General features: G+C 41.5%; 1 protein-coding gene across 3 annotated transcripts in view; it reads right to left on the bottom strand.

Moving 5' to 3' along the window:
- The window catches only part of cnih3 (cornichon family AMPA receptor auxiliary protein 3), a 149716-nt gene extending 131231 nt beyond the window's left edge, over positions 1 to 18485 (bottom strand). For 2 of the 3 annotated variants that reach the window (XM_085246883.1, XM_085246881.1), the window contains exon 1: positions 17864 to 18485. In XM_085246883.1, the coding sequence (XP_085103009.1) occupies positions 17864 to 17941 (78 nt within the window). In that variant the 5' untranslated portion in view covers positions 17942 to 18485. The remainder of the gene's footprint in view (positions 1 to 17863) is intronic. The other variant, XM_085246882.1, reaches the window with a different exon arrangement.

Here is an 18485-nt window from a genome sequence, read left to right as displayed (position 1 = left end):
CCCCTCTCAACACTCCAGGTCCCTAACTGCAAGTAAGAATTGCTGCTCTTACAACTGGCCACTGCAGAGCTGCCTTCACTACCTACCTAACTCCTATATCCTCTTCCTTCAGTGTGACTGTTCCCCACTCAGCTCCGTTCCGCATCTCAGGCCTCATTCCCTCGCCATAGCCACGTTCCCCAGGCCACGCCGCACCAAGACTCCACGTCTCGCTGTTTTTTGTCTTTGCCACGTTTTTCTCTTGCACTTAAACCTAATAAATTGTTGCATCATCTGCTGTCTCCGCTCTGGGTTTCTGCACCTGAGTCCTGTTCAGTACCGGCCACCCGGCCACGTGACAAGGGGTATTACAGATCAGTAGAACAAGCTTGGGCTTCATGGAGAACCAAAGTTGGCCAGATATCATTTCCACTTTTTTTCCCTCTACATTAAAACATCTGTGTCTACAGATAAACCTGTCACTTGAAAATCTAATTTCCCACAATTTAATCCAGAGAAAGTAAAACAAACCCTCTCTTCTCGGTGCATTTCATTTCTACTCTGTCCAACACCATTAGCTACTCTCTCCTTCCTGCAGCTTCCCCCAAAAGCTAATTGTTTTGCTCCATCAGTTGAACACCATAGGGACAGTCACAGATGAGGGTGTATTGTGGCTCTTCAGTGTGAACAATTATTCACGCAACACCTGTTAAACCTGTGAATGCCCTGTACTTGTCAAAATCTCAGTGTAATCCAGTGCAGCGGTAAAAGCGCACTGTTAGCTGATCTGCTCCCCTCCAAATCCATCCTGAAGTGTGCATGAAACTCTGTGTAGTGTCACCTTTTTCTTCAACAAGTATTCTCTTTGTGTGAGGCAGTTTAAAAAAAAAAAAAAAAAAAAAAAAAAGGCTATCAGAAGGCTAAGTGTGAAAAGTATAATGGGTTATAGAAATAAACACATTCCTCCATCACTGCCAGGGGTGCGTTGACCTACAGGAGGACACCCTTAAATATTCAACTGTGCAGCGTTAAGTCTATGACAGTCAGCTTCATCGTGGTTTGCTTTGGAATCACCCAGTGGGGCAAAAAAGTATTTGGTAGCCACTGATTGTGCAAGTTGTCCCACTGAAAAAGATGAGAGGTCTGTAATTTTTAGTCTAGGTTCACTTCAACTGTGAGAGACAGAATGTAAAAAAAGAAATCCAAGATTTTAAAGAATTTATTTGTAGAATGGTGCAGAAAATAAGTATTTAGCGCCTACAAACAAGCAAGAATTCTGGCCCTCACAGAACTGTTACTACTTCTTTAAGAAGCTCTATCTTCCACTCGTTACCTGTATTAATGACATCTGTATGAACTCATCTGTATAAAATACACCTGTCCACACCTTCAGACAGTCAGACTCCAAACTCCGCCATGGCCAAGACCAGAGAGCAGTCTAAGGACACCATGGGCAAGATTGTACACAAGACTGAGATGATCCAATCTCCTATAGGCAAGCAATTATGAGAAAATGGAATAAATACAAAACCACAGAAAATCTCCCTTGACCTGGGGCTCCATGCAAGATGTCACCTCGTGGGGTACAAATGATCTTGAGAACGGTGAGGAAACAGCCCAGAACTACACGGGCGGAACTGGCCAGTGACCTAAAGAGAGCTGAGACCACAATAACAATTTTACTATTAGTAACACACTACATGGTCATGGATTTAAATCCTGCAGCACTCGAAACGTCCCCCTGCTTAAGCCAGTACATGTCCTGGCCCATCTAAAGTTTGCCAGAGACCAACTGGATGATTCAGAGGAGGATTGTCAGATGAGACCAAAATAGTCAAAGTCTTTGGTATAAACGTCACTCACCATGTTTGGAGGGGGAAGAATGCTGAGTTGCAGCCCAAGAACATCATACTCACTGTGAAGCATGGAAGTGGAAACATGTTTTGGGGCTGCTTTTCTGCAAAGGGGACAGGACAACTGATCCATATTAAGGAAAGGATGAGTGGGGCCATGTATCGTGAGATTTTGGGCAAAAACCTCCTTCCATCAGTGAGAGCATTGAAGATGAAATGTTGCTGGATCTTCCAGCATGACAATGATCCCAAACACACCACCTGGCCAACGAAAGAGTGGCTACGTAAAGAGCATTTCAAGGTTCTAGAGTGGCCTAGCCAGACCTCAATCCAACAGAGAATCTGTGGAGGGAGTTGAAAGTCCGACAGCCCCAAAACATCAGCTCTTGAGCAGATCTGCATGGAAGAATGGGCCAAAATACCAGCTACAATGTGTTCAAACCTGGCAAAGACCTACAGGAAACATCTGACCTCTGTCATTGCCAACCAAGGTTACATTACAAAGCATTGAGCTGAACTTTTGTTATTGACCAAATACTTATTTTCTGCACCAATATACAAATAAATTACAATGCGATATCCTGGACTTCTTTACATTTTACACTTTACATTCTGTGTCTCACAGTGGAAGTGAACCTATGCTGAAAATTACAGATCACTCTCATTTCTTTCAGTGGGACAAGATTTATAATTTACTCAAATTCCATCCATCCATCCATTTTCATCCGCTTTGTCCGGGGCCGGGTCGCGGGGGCAGCAGCCTAAGCAAAGAGGCCCAGACCTCCCTCTCCCCAGCCACCTCCTCCAGCTTATCCGGGGGAATACCAAGGCGTTCCCAGGCCAGCCGAGAGATATAATCTCTCCAGCGTGTCCTGGGTCTGCCCCGGGGCCTCCTCCCGGTGGGACATGCCTGGAACACCTCACCCAGGAGGCGCCCAGGGGGCATCCTTGTCAGATGCCCGAACCACCTCAGCTGGCTCCTTTCGATGTGGAGCAGCAGCTGCTCTACTCTGAGCCCCTCCCGGATGGCCGAACTTCTCACCCTATCTCTAAGGGAGAGGCCAGCCACCCTTCGGAGGAAGCTCATTTCTGCCGCTTGTATCCGCGATCTCATTCTTTCGGTCACTACCCACAGCTCGTGGCCATAGGTGAGGGTAGGGACGTAGATCGACCGGTAAATTGAGAGCTTCGCTTTTACACTCAGCTCCCTCTTCACCACGACGGACCGGTGCAGCGTCCGCATTACTGCAGCTGCAGCCCCAATCCGTCTGTCGATCTCCGGCTCCCTTCTCCCATCACTCGCGAACAAGACCCCGAGATACTTGAACTCCTCCACTTGGGGCAGGAACTCATCCCCGACCCGGAGTGGGCACTCCACCCTTTTCCGGCTGAGAACCATGGCCTCAGATTTGGAGGTACTGATCCTCATTCCCGCTGCTTCACACTCGGCTGCGAACCGCTCCAGTGCGAGCTGGAGGCCCTCACCCGATGAAGCCAACAGAACCAAATCATCTGCAAAAATCAGAGATGAGATTCTGAGGCCACCAAAGCGAAAGCCCTCCGCCACTTGGCTGCGCCTAGAAATCCTGTCCATAAAAATTATGAACAGAACCGGAGACAAAGGGCAGCCCTGGCGGAGCCCATCACGAGTCCGACTTATTGCCGGCACTGTGTGCCAAGACTGGCAATAGGGACATTTACTCAAATTTATAACAGGAAAAAAAAGGTAGTAGCCTATGTTCAGAAAAAAAACATTTGGATGGTTAAGACCAGTAAAGATTTTACTGCTTGTTTTTAAGGTTCTTATATTGCCTGTGTTCTATGTTTACATTCAGCTCCCAGGGGTGTGTACTATGAAGTAAGATTAATGGCTTGGCGAGCTATGTCGAGCTTGCTTTTAAATTAGCCAAACACATACAGTAAGATTCAAGATTTTTTTATTTGCCAACAGTCTATGCACATTGGAATTCTTGTACAGAGCTTTCCAGGTCAAGTTACTCTTTTTACAAGATAAAGACAAAGCAACTTAGAAAAGAAAAAAAAGAAATAAAGCAAGGAATGGAGCAATCATAGTATATACTATTTACTATATACAAAAACACTGTACCTAGCTGGAGCAGGTTATGTTCCAAGTCTCGATTTAAAATAATCTGGAAACCCGTTGTTTTCATTGATTTTTTTTTTAATTTTTTTTTTTACAGCATGTTTTAATTCTCTGCTGGGGGAATATGTTTTGTATGTGCAAATTATTAAGCTCTACCTTAGTAAAAATGCTAAATGAAACAAACTGTTTGTTGGATTACCCTAAATTACCAGGAATATTGTGCAGCATGAATCTTTCTTTTTGCAACTGTCTTTTTTTGTGTTCTTTATCAATTTAGAATCATCATAATCATTCTCTGACAACGCCCTGTACCAACACAGAGCAGAGCAGCTACCTGAACGCTACCCCAACAGAGGTCGATTATCTTGTTAATAATTTCACCTCCTCACTACGTACGACTCTGGATACTGAAGCTCCGGTGAAAACTAAGGTCTCTAATCAGAAGTACCTGACTCCGTGGTATAATTCTCAAACACGTACCCTAAAGCAAATGACTCGTAATGTGGAGAGGAAATGGCATGTCACAAATTTAGAGGATCATCATTTAACCTGGAGAAATAGTTTGCTGCTTTATAAGAAAGCCCTCCGCAAAGCCAGAACATCTTACTATTCATCACTGATTGAAGAAAATAAGAACAACCCCAGGTTTCTCTTCAGCACTGTAGCCAGGCTGACAAAAAGTCAGAGCTGTTTTGAGCCAACCATCCCTTTAATGTTAACTAGTAATGACTTCATGAACTTCTTCACAAATAAAATTTTTATCATTAGAGAAAAATTACCAATAATCATCCCACAGATGTATTATCTACAGCTACTCTTAGTACCATTGATGTTAAGTTAGACTCTTTTTCTCCAATTGATCTTTCTGAGTGAACTTCAATAATTACTTCCTCCAAACCATCGTGTCTTTTAGAACCCATTCCTACAAAACTGCTCAAAGAAGTCCTGCCATTAATTAATTCTTCGATCTTAAATATGATCAACCTATCTCTAATAATCGGTTACAGTGGGGCAAAAAAGTATTTAGTCAGCCACCGATTGTGCAAGTTCCCCCACTTAAAATGATGACAGAGGTCAGTAATTTGCACCAGAGGTACACTTCAACTGTGAGAGACAGAATGTGAAAAAAAAAGAATCGATGAATTCACATGGTAGGATTTGTAAAGAATTTATTTTCCACCCTAATTTACGAATAAGTATTTGGTCACCTCAAACAAGGAAAATCTCTGGCTCTCACAGACCTGTAACGTCCTCTGTAAGAAGCTTTTCTGTCCCCCACTCGTTACCTGTATGAATGGCACCTGTTTGAACTCATCATCTGTATAAAAGACACCTGTCCACAGCCGCAAACAGTCAGACTCCAAACTCCACCATGGCCAAGACCAAAGAGCTTTCGAAGGACACCAGGAAAAGTATTGTAGACCTGCACCAGACTGGGAAGAGTGAATCTACAATAGGCAAGCAGCTTGGTGTGAAAAAAATCAACTGTGGGAGCAATCATCAGAAAATGGAAGACATACAAGACCACTGATAATCTCCCTCGATCTGGGGCTCCACGCAAGATCTCATCCCGTGGGGTCAAAATGATCATGAGAACAGTGAGCAAAGATCCCAGAACCACACGGGGGGACCTGGTGAATGACCTGCAGAGAGCTGGGACCAAAGTAACAAAGGTCACCATCAGTAACACACTACAACGGCAGGGAATCAAATCCCGCAGTGCCAGACGTGTTCCGCTGCTGAAGCCAGTGCATGTCCAGGCCCGTCTGAAGTTTGCCAGAGAGCACATGGATGATACAGCAGAGGATTGGGAGAATGTCATGTGGTCAGATGAAACCAAAGTAGAACTTTTTGGTATAAACTCAACTCGTCGTGTTTGGAGGAAGAAGAATACTGAGTTGCATCCCAAGAACACCATACCTACTGTGAAGCATGGGGGTGGAAACATCATGCTATGGGGCTGTTTTTCTGCCAAGGGGACAGGACGACTGATCTGTGTTAAGGACAGAATGAATGGGGTCATGTATCGTGAGATTTTGAGCCAAAACCTCCTTCCATCAGTGAGAATTTTGAAGATGAAACGAGGCTGGGTCTTCCAACATGACAATGATCCAAAACACACCGCCCGGGCAACAAAGGAGTGGCTCCGTAAGAAGCATTTGAAAGTCCTGGAGAGGCCTAGCCAGTCTCCAGACCTCAACCCCATAGAAAATCTGTGGCGGGAGTTGAAAGTCCGTGTTGCTTGGCGACAGCCCCAAAACATCATTGCTCTCGAGAAGATCTGCATGGAGGAATGGGCCAAAATACCAGCTACTGTGTGTGCAAACCTGGTAAAGACCTATAGTAAACGTTTGACCTCTGTTATTGCCAACAAAGGTTATGTTACAAAGTATTGAGTTGTATTTTTGTTATTGACCAAATACTTATTTTCCACCCTGATTTACGAATAAATTCTTTACAAATCCTACCATGTGGATTCATGGATTTTTTTTTTCACATTCTGTCTCTCACAGTTGAAGTGCAAATTACTGACCTCTGTCATCATTTTAGGTGGGGGAACTTGCACAATCGGTGGCTGACTAAATACTTTTTTGCCCCACTGTATGTACCACAGGCCTTCAAGCTGGCTGTAGTTAAACCTTTACTCAAAAAGCCATCTCTAGACCCAGCAGTCTTAGCTAATTATAGGCCAATCTCCAACCTTCCTTTCATATCAAGAATCCTTGAAAGAGTAGTTGTCAAACAGCTAACTGATCATCTGCAGATGAATGGCTTATTTGAAGAGTTTCAGTCAGGTTTCAGAGCTCATCACAGCACAGAAACAGCTTTAGTGAAGGTTACAAATGATCTTCTTATGGCCTCTGACAGTGGACTCATCTCTGTGCATGTCCTGCTACACCTTAGTGCAGCATTCAATACTGTTGACCATAATATCCTATTAGAGAGATTAGAACATGCTGTAGGTATTACAGGTACTGCACTGCAGTGGTTTGTATCATATCTATCTAATAGACTCCAATTTGTGCATGTAAATGGAGAGTCCTCTTCACACACTGAGGTTAATTATGGAGTTCCACAGGGTTCAGTGCTAGGACCAATTCTGTTTACATTATACATGCTTCCCCAAGGCAACATCATTAGAAGACATAGCATACATTTTCACTGCTATGCAGATGACACCCAGCTCTATCTATCCATGAAGCCAGATAACACACACCAATTAGTTAAACTGCAGGAATGTCTTAAAGACAAAGAGCTGGATGGCCGCTAACTTTCTGCTTCTTAATTCAGATAAAACTGAGGTTATTGTACTCGGCCCTGAAAAGCTTAGAAATATGGTATCTAACCAGATTCTTACTCTGGATGGCATTACCTTGGCCTCCAGTAACACTGTGAGGAACCTTGGAGTCATTTTTGACCAGGATATGTCCTTCAACGCACATATTAAACAAATATGTAAGACTGCGTTCTTCCATTTGCGCAACATCTCTAAAATTAGAAATATCCTGTCTCAGAGTGATGCTGAAAAACTAGTTCATGCATTTATTACTTCCAGGCTGGACTACTGTAATTCATTATTATCAGGATGTCCAAAAAACTCACTGAAAAGCCTTCAGCTAATCCAAAATGCTGCAGCAAGAGTACTGACAGGGACTAGAAAGAGAGAGCATATTTCTCCTGTTTTGGCTTCCCTTCACTGGCTTCCTGTTAAATCCAGAATTGAATTCAAAATCCTGCTCCTCACATACACTGTCTTAAATAATCAGTCCCCTCTTATCTTAATGACCTTGTAATACCATATCACCCTATTAGAGCACTTTGCTCTCGCTCTGCAGGCCTACTTGTTGTTCCTAGAGTATTTAAAAGTAGAATTGGAGGAGAGCCTTCAGTTTTCAGGCCCCTCTTCTGTAGAACTAGCTTCCAGTTTGGATTCGGGAGACAGACACTATCTCTACTTTCAATATTAGGCTTAAAACTTTCCTTTTTGCTAAAGCATATAGTTAGGGCTGGACCAGGTGACCCTGAATCCTCCCTTAGTTATGCTGCAATAGACGTAGGCTGCCGGGGGATTCCCATGATGCATTGAGTTTTTCCTTTCCAGTCACCTTTCTCATTCACTATGTATTAATAGACCTCTCTGCATTGAATCTTATCTGTTATTAACCTCTCTCTTCCACAGCATGTCTTTTATCCTGTCTTCCTTCTCTCACCCCAACCGGTCGCAGCAGATGGCTGCCCCTCCCTGAGCCTGGTTCTGCCGGAGGTTTCTTCCTGTTAAAAGGGATTTTTTCCTTCCCACTGTTGCCAAAGTGCTTGCTCATAGGGGGTCATATGATTGTTGGTTTTTTCTCTGTATCTATGAAGCGCCTTGAGGCGACTTTTGTTGTGATTCGGCGCTATATAAATGAATTGAATTGAATTGAATGCCTCTGACTAGAGTAAGCTTTATTCAAGAAGAAGAATTATATGACTTGTGAAACCCCTCTATGTTTATGTGCGTACACAGAGTCTGGAGCAGAAAGCCTGGCTTATCAGAGAAAGTTGATAACCACCATAGTGATATCGGTTCTCTCCATCTGGGTTTCAGGTTTTGTTGAGCCAGATAACACAAAGAAAGGCTGGCTGCTCTAAACTTCGTCGTACTGTAGTGCTCAGGTCTCTCAGATCCACTTGCAAAAATCTCTTACATTTTCAAACAAAATTGTGTCAGAGCCTTTGCAGTCGCTGCTCCGTGGGTGCAGAATTAGCTACGACTTGACATAAGCATGTGCTGCTATTGGACCACCAGAGACCTCTGCTTTTAGTCTAGGCTCAATGCTTGCCTTTACTCTCTGGCCTTTCCAGCCCACCAATCTCTCTTTATCGTTATATCTGTAGCTTTGTTTATCCTCTGCTGTCCTCTGGTTTTGTCATTATGTCTTAATTCTGTATTCTCTACTTATACTTATTACTTTTTAAATGTATTTACATAACTGTGTGTAAATATGTAAACATTCTACAGCACTTGGACAATGAAAGCTGTGTTTAACTGTGCTTTATAAATCAATGTTACATACTTACTTAACCAGAACGGGGTTAGCTTTAGCTGGCACTAGACTGAAAACAGCTTAAAACATGGAGGCCATTTTTGTGCTTATATTTAATTTTAAATCTAATAGGGCCTCTATTTTTTATCAACGAAGTGTATAATAAAAAAACCCCAATTATTTTATAGATGTTTTACAGAGTTGCAACATATATTTTTGTTGTGCCTCTTACATTAAGGGAAAGCTAGTCAACAAATTTACAGGCCATGCCAGGTCATGGAAAACTGATTATGTGTATCTACTCCCCCCTTCTACTTGACATCCTGAAGTATGTTTTTATTACTGATGATCATGCCTACTAACATTTTAATTTTTCCACTAATTATGCTACCATACAACTACAGTTAAATTGTTATAAAGGGTACTTCTGTCAAAAAAGTGTTGACAAAATGAATGAAATTACTGCAAACAGTAAACTATGAGCCTCTGGTGGGTCCCTGGTGCTTCGACAGCTACACACACAAATAAACTAAACTGCTGTAATTTAGTAGAAACCCTAAGTGAGAGGGGAAAATGATGTTAGTTTGACATTCCAACCTTTGCAATACTGCCGGGTAACCTCTCCATCATATCTGCACCACAGGGCTTTCCCATCTATCAAAGGTGCACCAAGGGAGCGCCTGGCCTGTTTCAGGCTTTAATGACTCATTAGGGGCTGCTGTTACATGGGAGGAGAGTCGCTCAAGCAGAGTGGAGCTTGCAGTTCACCTTGTATTTTAATTAAAATGGCTTCATAATCACTTCAGTGAGTGCTCCCATAGGTAACTGTGGAGTTACATTTTATGTGAGAAACAGTTTGATTGCGGTTTGATGTGAGCAGTTCTAAATGTCATTATGCCCCACAGCAACAAGAATAATGGAATCTAGTTATTATCAGTAGAAAAATATGTTATTCCAAATAGACAAATGCATTTTTTTGAGTGTGTGTTTCTGACTCTTATTAAATGTGCCATAGCCTTCAAACAGGAGTAAAAAATTGTGGGAATGATTGTATTTAATTAATAATTACATTTAACTAAAATTACATAATTAAACCTGTGTGAGCGTCAACACATGCAAGGTAGCTCAAAGTTTAAGAAAAGAAACATCCAAACTGAGGATCCAGCTTGAAATACATTGAAAAACTGTGACTGATCAGGTAACATGCTTTTACACTTACAACATCAAGCAAAATGAAACTAAACTGAACAAAAGCAAATCAAAGCTCCCACATGTGGGATAAAACTCATCACCTCTTGGTTAACAGCTTAACTTTAGCACTTCTTTAAGGAGGCCATAGGACATGTATGGTAACATTTAACATTTCTTCATCTCAGTCCAACAATGAGAAAGACATGTGACATAGAGGAGGTGAAAAAAAAAAAAGGGTAAATACTCCGTTAAAGATGAGAAAACAACTGCCAAAGACACAAAAGTACTACTGGCTGGAGAATAGGTGCAAAATAGCATCAAAGAAAGTAGATAACTGCAATGGGACATTGCAGGAGCCCAGTTGTAGGATATAATAATAACCACTGCAGCCTAAAAGAGTGCCTGAGGAGCCCAGTTGTAGGCTATTAAGAGTCGACTGTACACTTTTTTCGTGTTTTCCTCCAAAACAATAAGTTCCATTGGAGCCTCTTTGTCTCTCACTAGCAAAGTTGACCCAGACAACACAGTAAAGCTAGTTCTCGGCTACGAACCCGACACGATTTGCATTACAGTTACACCCCCCCCCATGGGAGGGGTTTGTTTGTCAGTTTGTTAGCAGTCTAGCGTCCAAAGTTTTCGAGATATCATTTTCAACTTGTTTTCACCGAATGTAAAAATCAGAAAAACTTTATACTACCAACATTTTTTTTATGGATTGTCTTCAAGCTGCATAACTTTATACTAGCCCTTGGGGGACATGAGTACCTAGGTTGGCTAAGCGATCGACCTTTGACATCCATTGTTAGCGCCCAAAGTCAAAGTTTTAAAAGACATTCAAGAAACAAAATTGAGAAATGCATTAAAGAGCATGGAGAGAGCTGTATCACTTTTTTTTTATTTAGTCAATGTCACAATGTCAACATCACAGGCTGACTTCATCATATCGTAATAAAAATATAATTAAAAAAAAAAAAAACATACTCTGGGGGGGGGAGTTGCATGCTCTAAGTGCTCTTGTATTTCAGTGCAGTTATTGGGTGATTTCATAGAGTTACCTCCAATCAATGAAGCACTTATACAGTCTGATTAATGGAACAGTGATCTAACAAACCTGTCAACAATATGTGTCTTTGTCTCACACCGGTTTTAATAGAATTTTGCACAGGCAGGACCTGTTCCTTCTTCATTACCTCTTTAATTTAGCGAACGGTGAGTCCACAGATGGCCATGGAGACGAAGGTGACTAATAATAATAGATATTCCAAAGATAGCCATCATGTCTTTTTTTGTCTTTTTTTTTTTTTACTTACACAGATGTTACAGAGTAACTTAGTATGAATATAAATGAGAGTGAATGGAAGAGCACTTATCAGCACCTGTGAATGACTAGAGTAGATATAACTAATTAGCTCTGACTTTACTGGCCAATTAATGACAGAAGTCCATCTGTGTGCAGCTATTTGTCACCGACTTCTGTCTACTTCTACACAGCAAATTCAAAAGTGTTAAATGTTTTTGTGTTAGTAGTCTTCTTGCAAAAGTAGAGTTAATTTTACTCTAAGTAGAGTCACATTCTTTTAATGTAACTCTGAGGTGTAAAATGATAGTAGTTAAAATCGAGTGTTAAAAATGAGTGTTTCTATGTCAAATCTGGAGGTGTTACAATGGAAACATTAACTCTTGACCTCTTAACTCTGAACTCCTACAGGGGCGATGACACCAATAGAGTAAATTCACAGACTCCGCCCCCGGCACCATAGGCTCCAATCAAAGCTGAAGTGAAACCGTTTCTGAACATTTTGCTCTACATATTTGAGTTGTTTGCCATGCTTGGTAAGTCATTTTTTCAAAGATTGTTTCGATTATTATTATTAGCTTTTACTTCTGTGGCTCTTTAGAGTTGAGACAAAGCTGTGTGAAAGGCATTAGCCATGTTGCTCGGTGATAGCATAATATTCTGTTTTAGCTAGCTGAAAGGTATTGTTTGCAGGCAAATACCACAGCCTTGAAAAAAAGCTTGCATGTGAATTTTCAGTCAAATTTTTGGTCAAATACACCTAAAACAATGTCTAGAATGTGAAATTTTGGTATAATGGTGCTACTTGAAGCCTGAAAATGATCTCCCATAAAAACAAAAAAACGAGCAAACAGCAGTAGCAGATGTCCTGACTGGGTTCTACGTTAACATTTAGATCCCTCCAGAGTTTTGTGCACACGGTTTAGGTAAAAATTAAAAAGGTTGAGGTTTTACATTTAGTTCAGTATTACCTGTTGCCTGTGTCCTTGTCTTTTGGGAAAATACTTTACACAAGTAATGGCTCAAAGAGGATTGCTTTTTTTTTTTTTTTTTTTTTTACTGTGCTGCAATTGATTACTGGATTACTTGTGCCATTAATTAGTGTCAACTAATTTTTATTCAATCTCCACATAGCATATGCTTGTGAAGATGGAATATGGGGGAGAGCAGAAGTGCGTTGAAGTTCCACAAAGTGATGAATAAAGGACATGCATATTGTATTGAAGAAAAAAGTGATGAGAATGCTGTTATTTGCATTTACCAGCTCACCTATGTCAGACCTTTTGATAAACAAAATTCTAATGAAAGTGAGAACATGTACATTGTCATCTTTCAGAAAATGTTTTGAAATTTTGGTGCACAGTTCAGAATAAATGTTTTTCAAAAATCATTGTGTCTTTTTAGTAAATGTTTATTTACAAAAGAAATTTCTTGAAGTTCAGAACAGTAAAATTCCGGCTTTTTAGAATTAATTAGAAGATAACTCTTACATAGTTAAACTAAAATACTCTTTGAGAGTTAATATATAAACTCTTAACACCTAGTTAGCATTAGTAAGTGTTAAATTATCAACTCCAGACAGATTTGGTGTTTAACACTAAATCAGAGTTAACGTACCAACTCTCCAAAAAGAGTTAAATTAACACTCTCTGGTGTGGACCCATATAGACACTTTAATAGTGTTGAAATCAAATCTGACAGATTTAATTTGGACATGCAGGATTTGCTGTGTATCACTTGTGTTATCTGTTGACAGAGTCTGTAGTGTTTCACTTCTTATTTTATTTCCCTTTTCATTGTACTTTATGTATGGGCTGCTTCACAGCCTCTGTCTTTATCTGTTCATTTACACTAGCTTGTTTTATTTATAGCCTGATTTGACCCTGGGTAGTTTGACTCAGCATGCTTGCTCTTTTTAACAATGCACTGCTGCTCGGGGCTTTAAAAACTAACCTTTTGGCCAAGCAGCAACTGTGGCACCAGGGTTCAGTATTTTTTTTCTCTTTTGTCTTTGAAACCAGATGAGAACTTGAAAAACAAAGACAGACTGAGAGATGGCCACCTGCCAAAATGATTGATAGAAGTGAAGGAAGAGTTTGAGCCAAATTTCCCTAGCATTTTGGCAGGTGGCTGGTGTTAACATGCAGCTTTGGCTCAGCAACTCCCCACACTGCACAGCCTTTTCCTAATTATGTTTCCTCACAGTATGGAGCCCCAGCTTATTATCCTGCAAGTCTGTATGGCAATGTGAATGGGGAATTATTGGAGGAGGCATCTCCACACTGTTTCTGCCTCCTTAAGCAGAATGCACAATAAGGCAGGCTTCGACTGGATTATTATTGCTGAACGCAAATGTTGAATTGTGATCTTTCTTTTCACTGGTGCAGAATTTACATCGCAGGCAACACACTGAAGGATGTGTTGTGGATCGTGTCCCTCTGTAGACCTTTTTAATGTTTCTAAGTACTAATGATGTACGTGTTTTTGTGGCGTGGCAGAAAGTGACAGCTCTGCAGTTGCATATGCATATAGCTTTAGAGAGCTTTATAATAAGGGTTTCTGCAGGCAAAAACATGGATGTGCCATGGGCTCCCCAGGGTCACGTATAGTAGCCAGCCTTGTAGGAACATGAAGAAAGTGGAAAGTAAAGCTCTTGGCTCTTTTAAAGATGACACTTGGGTCAATATCAAAACCCAAGAAGTAGAAGCCTTCACTGCTCACATACACTCAGTGGATAGAAACATAAAGTTCACCAGCGAATATTTGGACTGTTGAGGAGAATGGAAACTTCAACACTGGAGTTTACAGGAAGCCTGCACGCACTCGGGCCAGTATCTCCTCTTTGACTCCCACCACCCTCTGGAACACAAACTTGAAGTAATCAGGACCCTACAACAATGGGCAGAAAATGTTCCCTCTAAGCCAGAAGGGAAAAAGAGGGAACACACATGTAAAGAAAGCTCTAAGAAAAGAACATGTGATCATCGTAATTGGGCCTTCATGAAATCAGCAAAGATGCACAGAAAAGAAGGTCAGACACCAACTACAGACAAACAGAACAATATTGTCATCCCTTATGTAGCAGATTTGTCAGAGAAATCAGGAGTCCTCTCCAAGCACAAGATCCCAGTGTACTTCAGACCCAGCCACACACTCAGACAAAAACTGGTTCATCCCAAAGACAAAACTACCAAACGCAAACTTAACAACATAGTGTATGCTGTACAGTGCAGGTAGGAATTCTCAGACCTCTACATTGGACAGACCAAACAGCAACTTCATAAATGCATGGCACAACATAGAAGAGCCCCCTGGACAGGACAAGACTCAGCTGACCATCTGCATCTAAAGGACAAAGGTCACTCTTTTGAGGATGCCAATGTTCACATTTTGGGCAGAGATGGTTTGAAAGAGGAGTGAAAGAAGCCATCTATGTCCACTGTGAACGACCATCTTTGAACAAAGGCGGTGGCTTTCGACTCCAACTGTCTACCATCTATAATCCAGTTTTGAGATCCCTTCCCAGACGCCTTAACGCCCACTCACATCTTGCATCAGGTGATCTCAATAAGTCACATGATAGTTTGAGGCCCACTACCGAAGTCAACAACCCTCCCAAGGGACGTCTTGATGCATGCTCAATCATCCAGGTAAGTAAATCTCCAAAAGTTGATTCCGTTCATCTGGACGTAGCGTTTTGTGCGAGAAACGTTTCGTCACTCACCCAAGTGACTTCTTCAGTCTCAGCTGACTGCAGTTTTCCCCAATCTTATAAACAGTACATTTGCATAATGACTGAAACCAGCCCAGTGGAGGAACAATGGTCAGTTCTTTAATTTTAATTATGCAAATTCTCAAAAATGTACTGTTTATAAGATTGGGGAAACCTGTAGTCACCTGAGACTGAAGAAGTCACTTGGATGAGTGACGAAACATTTCTCCCACAAAACGCTACGTCCGGATGAACAGGATCAACTTTTGGAGGCCTCCCAAGGGACAACTCCCACTAGGTTTAAATACCCGGGACTCTCCACCATTTGGTCTTAGAACTGAAGAAGCTTCTCGGATGAGAGGAGAAACATCTTCAAGAAACTTAAAGAAGTCCAGTTGCTTTTCTTTCCAAGCTCCTTAGATTACCATGACCTGGATGACTGAGAACCCTCACATCCCTGAAATGTCTCAATGTAAAATGAAATGCAATATCAAATATCACATGTCAGTTTTTCTACAAGACAAAGAAATGCTGAAGTAAATGAAGACATCTATGGTCTAGTATATCAGACATCTATATCTTTCACCTTTTTCAGAAATTTCTGTATTGGATGGTAAAAAAGAAGGAACTTTTCTGTCATTTATTTTTTATCAATTAGTTAATTACTATGGTTTTCAATCATTCAGAAAAGTTACAAAATTCGTGAAAATACAGTTCACATTTTCCAAAGCCATCAAGTGAACCGGACTGGTGTCTTTATTGGGCCAATTCTTGCCGCTGGGGCCATATGTTTGACACTCCCGATCTATACACAAGAAAAACTAGAAATATCTTAGTTCTTTGAAGTCACATATAAAGCAGTTTGTGTGCTGCACATCACCCAGGAGCTGACAGGTGTGTAGGTAACCCTCCAATGTAAAGACGAAGAAACATCACATTTTGGTGACGTCCGTGGTTTCTAGACTTCAGGGAGACTTTGACAGCAAGTTTTTTTTCATCTGAGTATCAAAGTCTTTACATTTAATCTTTATGTTTATATTAGCCTCTCATCAGTTTTGAGCCTGTGAAATTTGGGTTCTGCTCATTAAAAAAATGGCTGCATCTCTGAAACTGTTCATGCATTACGTTGTAAAACCCGCTTAATCAAAACTGACAGCCTGCATTTCAAAGACATATTGATAGTTGATTTACAGTCCACTGTTGCTGTGGACAGAGGCAAAACTACAAAACTTGTGTCTTTGACCCAAGCATTATGGAGGGCACTGAATGTCACTCAGCAATAACCTATTGGTAGAAAAAACTGACATTGGTAGATGCTTTAGTTGTTTACTTCAAAGCTGAAAGAAAATGAACTTATTTACTTCACCGGAAGAAACTGAATTTCACTAACTGACACACTATGGGGTCTGGTTGCTACATCGGTGTTAGTCTTTTCTGTCTTTAGTGAGATCATGTGTTCCTAAGGCATAGTTAAATTATAATTTCAGCTGAATGATATGTCATAATACCCCATTATGAAAAAGTAATAACGTTTCTTTGAAATTCTTGTTAAAGCCCCCTAAATATAACATGTATGTAAATATTTAACCAGTTTTGAAATACGTTTGTAACATGACAAAATGTGGAACAATTGAAGTGCTGTAAAAACTGCCAAATTGCAGTCCAACCATAAGCCAACATCTAAGTGGTTCGCTGGTGACCTGGTGGATATTCAGGCAAAGCCTGGGTACCTCGCCCAGTATGAAATGCACTATGTAGGAAGGATACGAGAGTACATTTCTGTCCATTATGATCCTTTAAAAACTTTGTTTAAATACCTAAAATGTCACACAATTCTGTTTTTGCTTTAAACAATATCTCTGATGAAAGCATTCTATAAAAGCGATAGAACCCTTTTTTTTTCTTTTGCATGTATATCATGACATCCTACATCACATACATTTGCTTTGTTTCACTTGGCTCCTGTTTCTGCCACCATGACATCTACTTCAAACGGGGGAGTACACTTCATTTGTGAGGAATCATAAAGGTGTTTTCAGCATGATCACTTAGTTTTAATTGTGCTACTACGTGTGTCTGTACCCTTACTGTCTAGGACTCTTTATTTCTGCTGACACATGGGTCATTGTCTGACAGACAGACACACCAACTATTAGCTGGAATTGCCAGAGGATCAGTCACCCCAAGTGCATCAGGTCTATGTAAAAGACAGACCCGGGGCAAAAGGCTGGAAGACCTGACCCAAATCTGTCTTTATACAAGGCCCTACATGTTGCTCAGGGAGCAACTAATAAGATTATTCAAATATCACAATGCAGTCAGCCATATTGGCACTGGTGTGTAGCTGATCCGATGCTTGATTAAAAGGATATGAAGAGAGCAGGAAGATGAGAAGAGAGAGAGATAACGTTCTACAAGATTCCCTAATTGATCTGGAAGGGAAGTGTGCTTAATTGATCTGGAGGATGCTGCACAGGGATGCAGGCACTTTCTGTGTGTGTGAAACTGGGTCGCTGGGGATGTGTAAAGTCTGGAAATTTTTAAATTCACATTGTAAACTAAAGCTAAAGCCAACTAGCACTGTTACGTACACCTGCGAGTTCAGTATACACTCACACACCTTGCCATCAACAACGAGTAAGAAGAGCCCCCCCCAAAAAAAAAAAAAACATCCAGTGATACCCAGTGTAAGGTACTTACATGCCATATTGCGAAGAAAATCAGGGACACACAGAGGACCAGAGACAGCATGTAGCAGAAGGCAGCAAACGTGAACATAATTGAAAAGGGAAACGTGGATAATTTCCCGAGGAAGCACGATCCTGCAGCCAAACATCTAAAACAAAAGACAGGCAAGGGGGAAGAAGAAAGAGGGGCAAGGGGTGTATGAAAAGAAAGTTCTCACAGTGCCATAGAAAGCCGAGGCGGTGCTGGCACCATGACTTCGCCCCTCACAATGTTTGCAACAATTTGTTGCAGAAAGCCCCTCTCCGGCTGATCAGCTGTGCGTCCACCCAGCAGCACCAGCAGCAGCGAGGCGACTCCGAAGTCAGAGCTGCTCGCAAATCAGTGCATGATCAGTGGTCGCAGTCCCGGTGAGCATAGAAATCACAGAAAGGCGCCGAGACGAGGAGGTGTCCACGCAGAGCCACTCGGGGAAGGTGAATAAGTAGGTAATCCATTCAGCGGCGGCAGGAGGAGCCCTGCTGCTGCGGCCTCTGCGCTGAGCTGCTGTTAGAGAAGAGCCCTGCCACAGTGCACAGCACACAGGCGGCAATAAACGCTGCTCTCACCCTGACAGACCTATCAGCAGAAGCGAGCG

Source organism: Mchenga conophoros, linkage group LG15, assembly GCF_057382185.1.
Source record: "Mchenga conophoros isolate Kocher_MC1m ecotype Shallow Benthic linkage group LG15, M_conophoros_male_GT1.1, whole genome shotgun sequence".
NCBI lineage: Eukaryota > Metazoa > Chordata > Actinopteri > Cichliformes > Cichlidae > Mchenga > Mchenga conophoros.
This window is presented reverse-complemented; position numbering and strand designations above follow the sequence as displayed.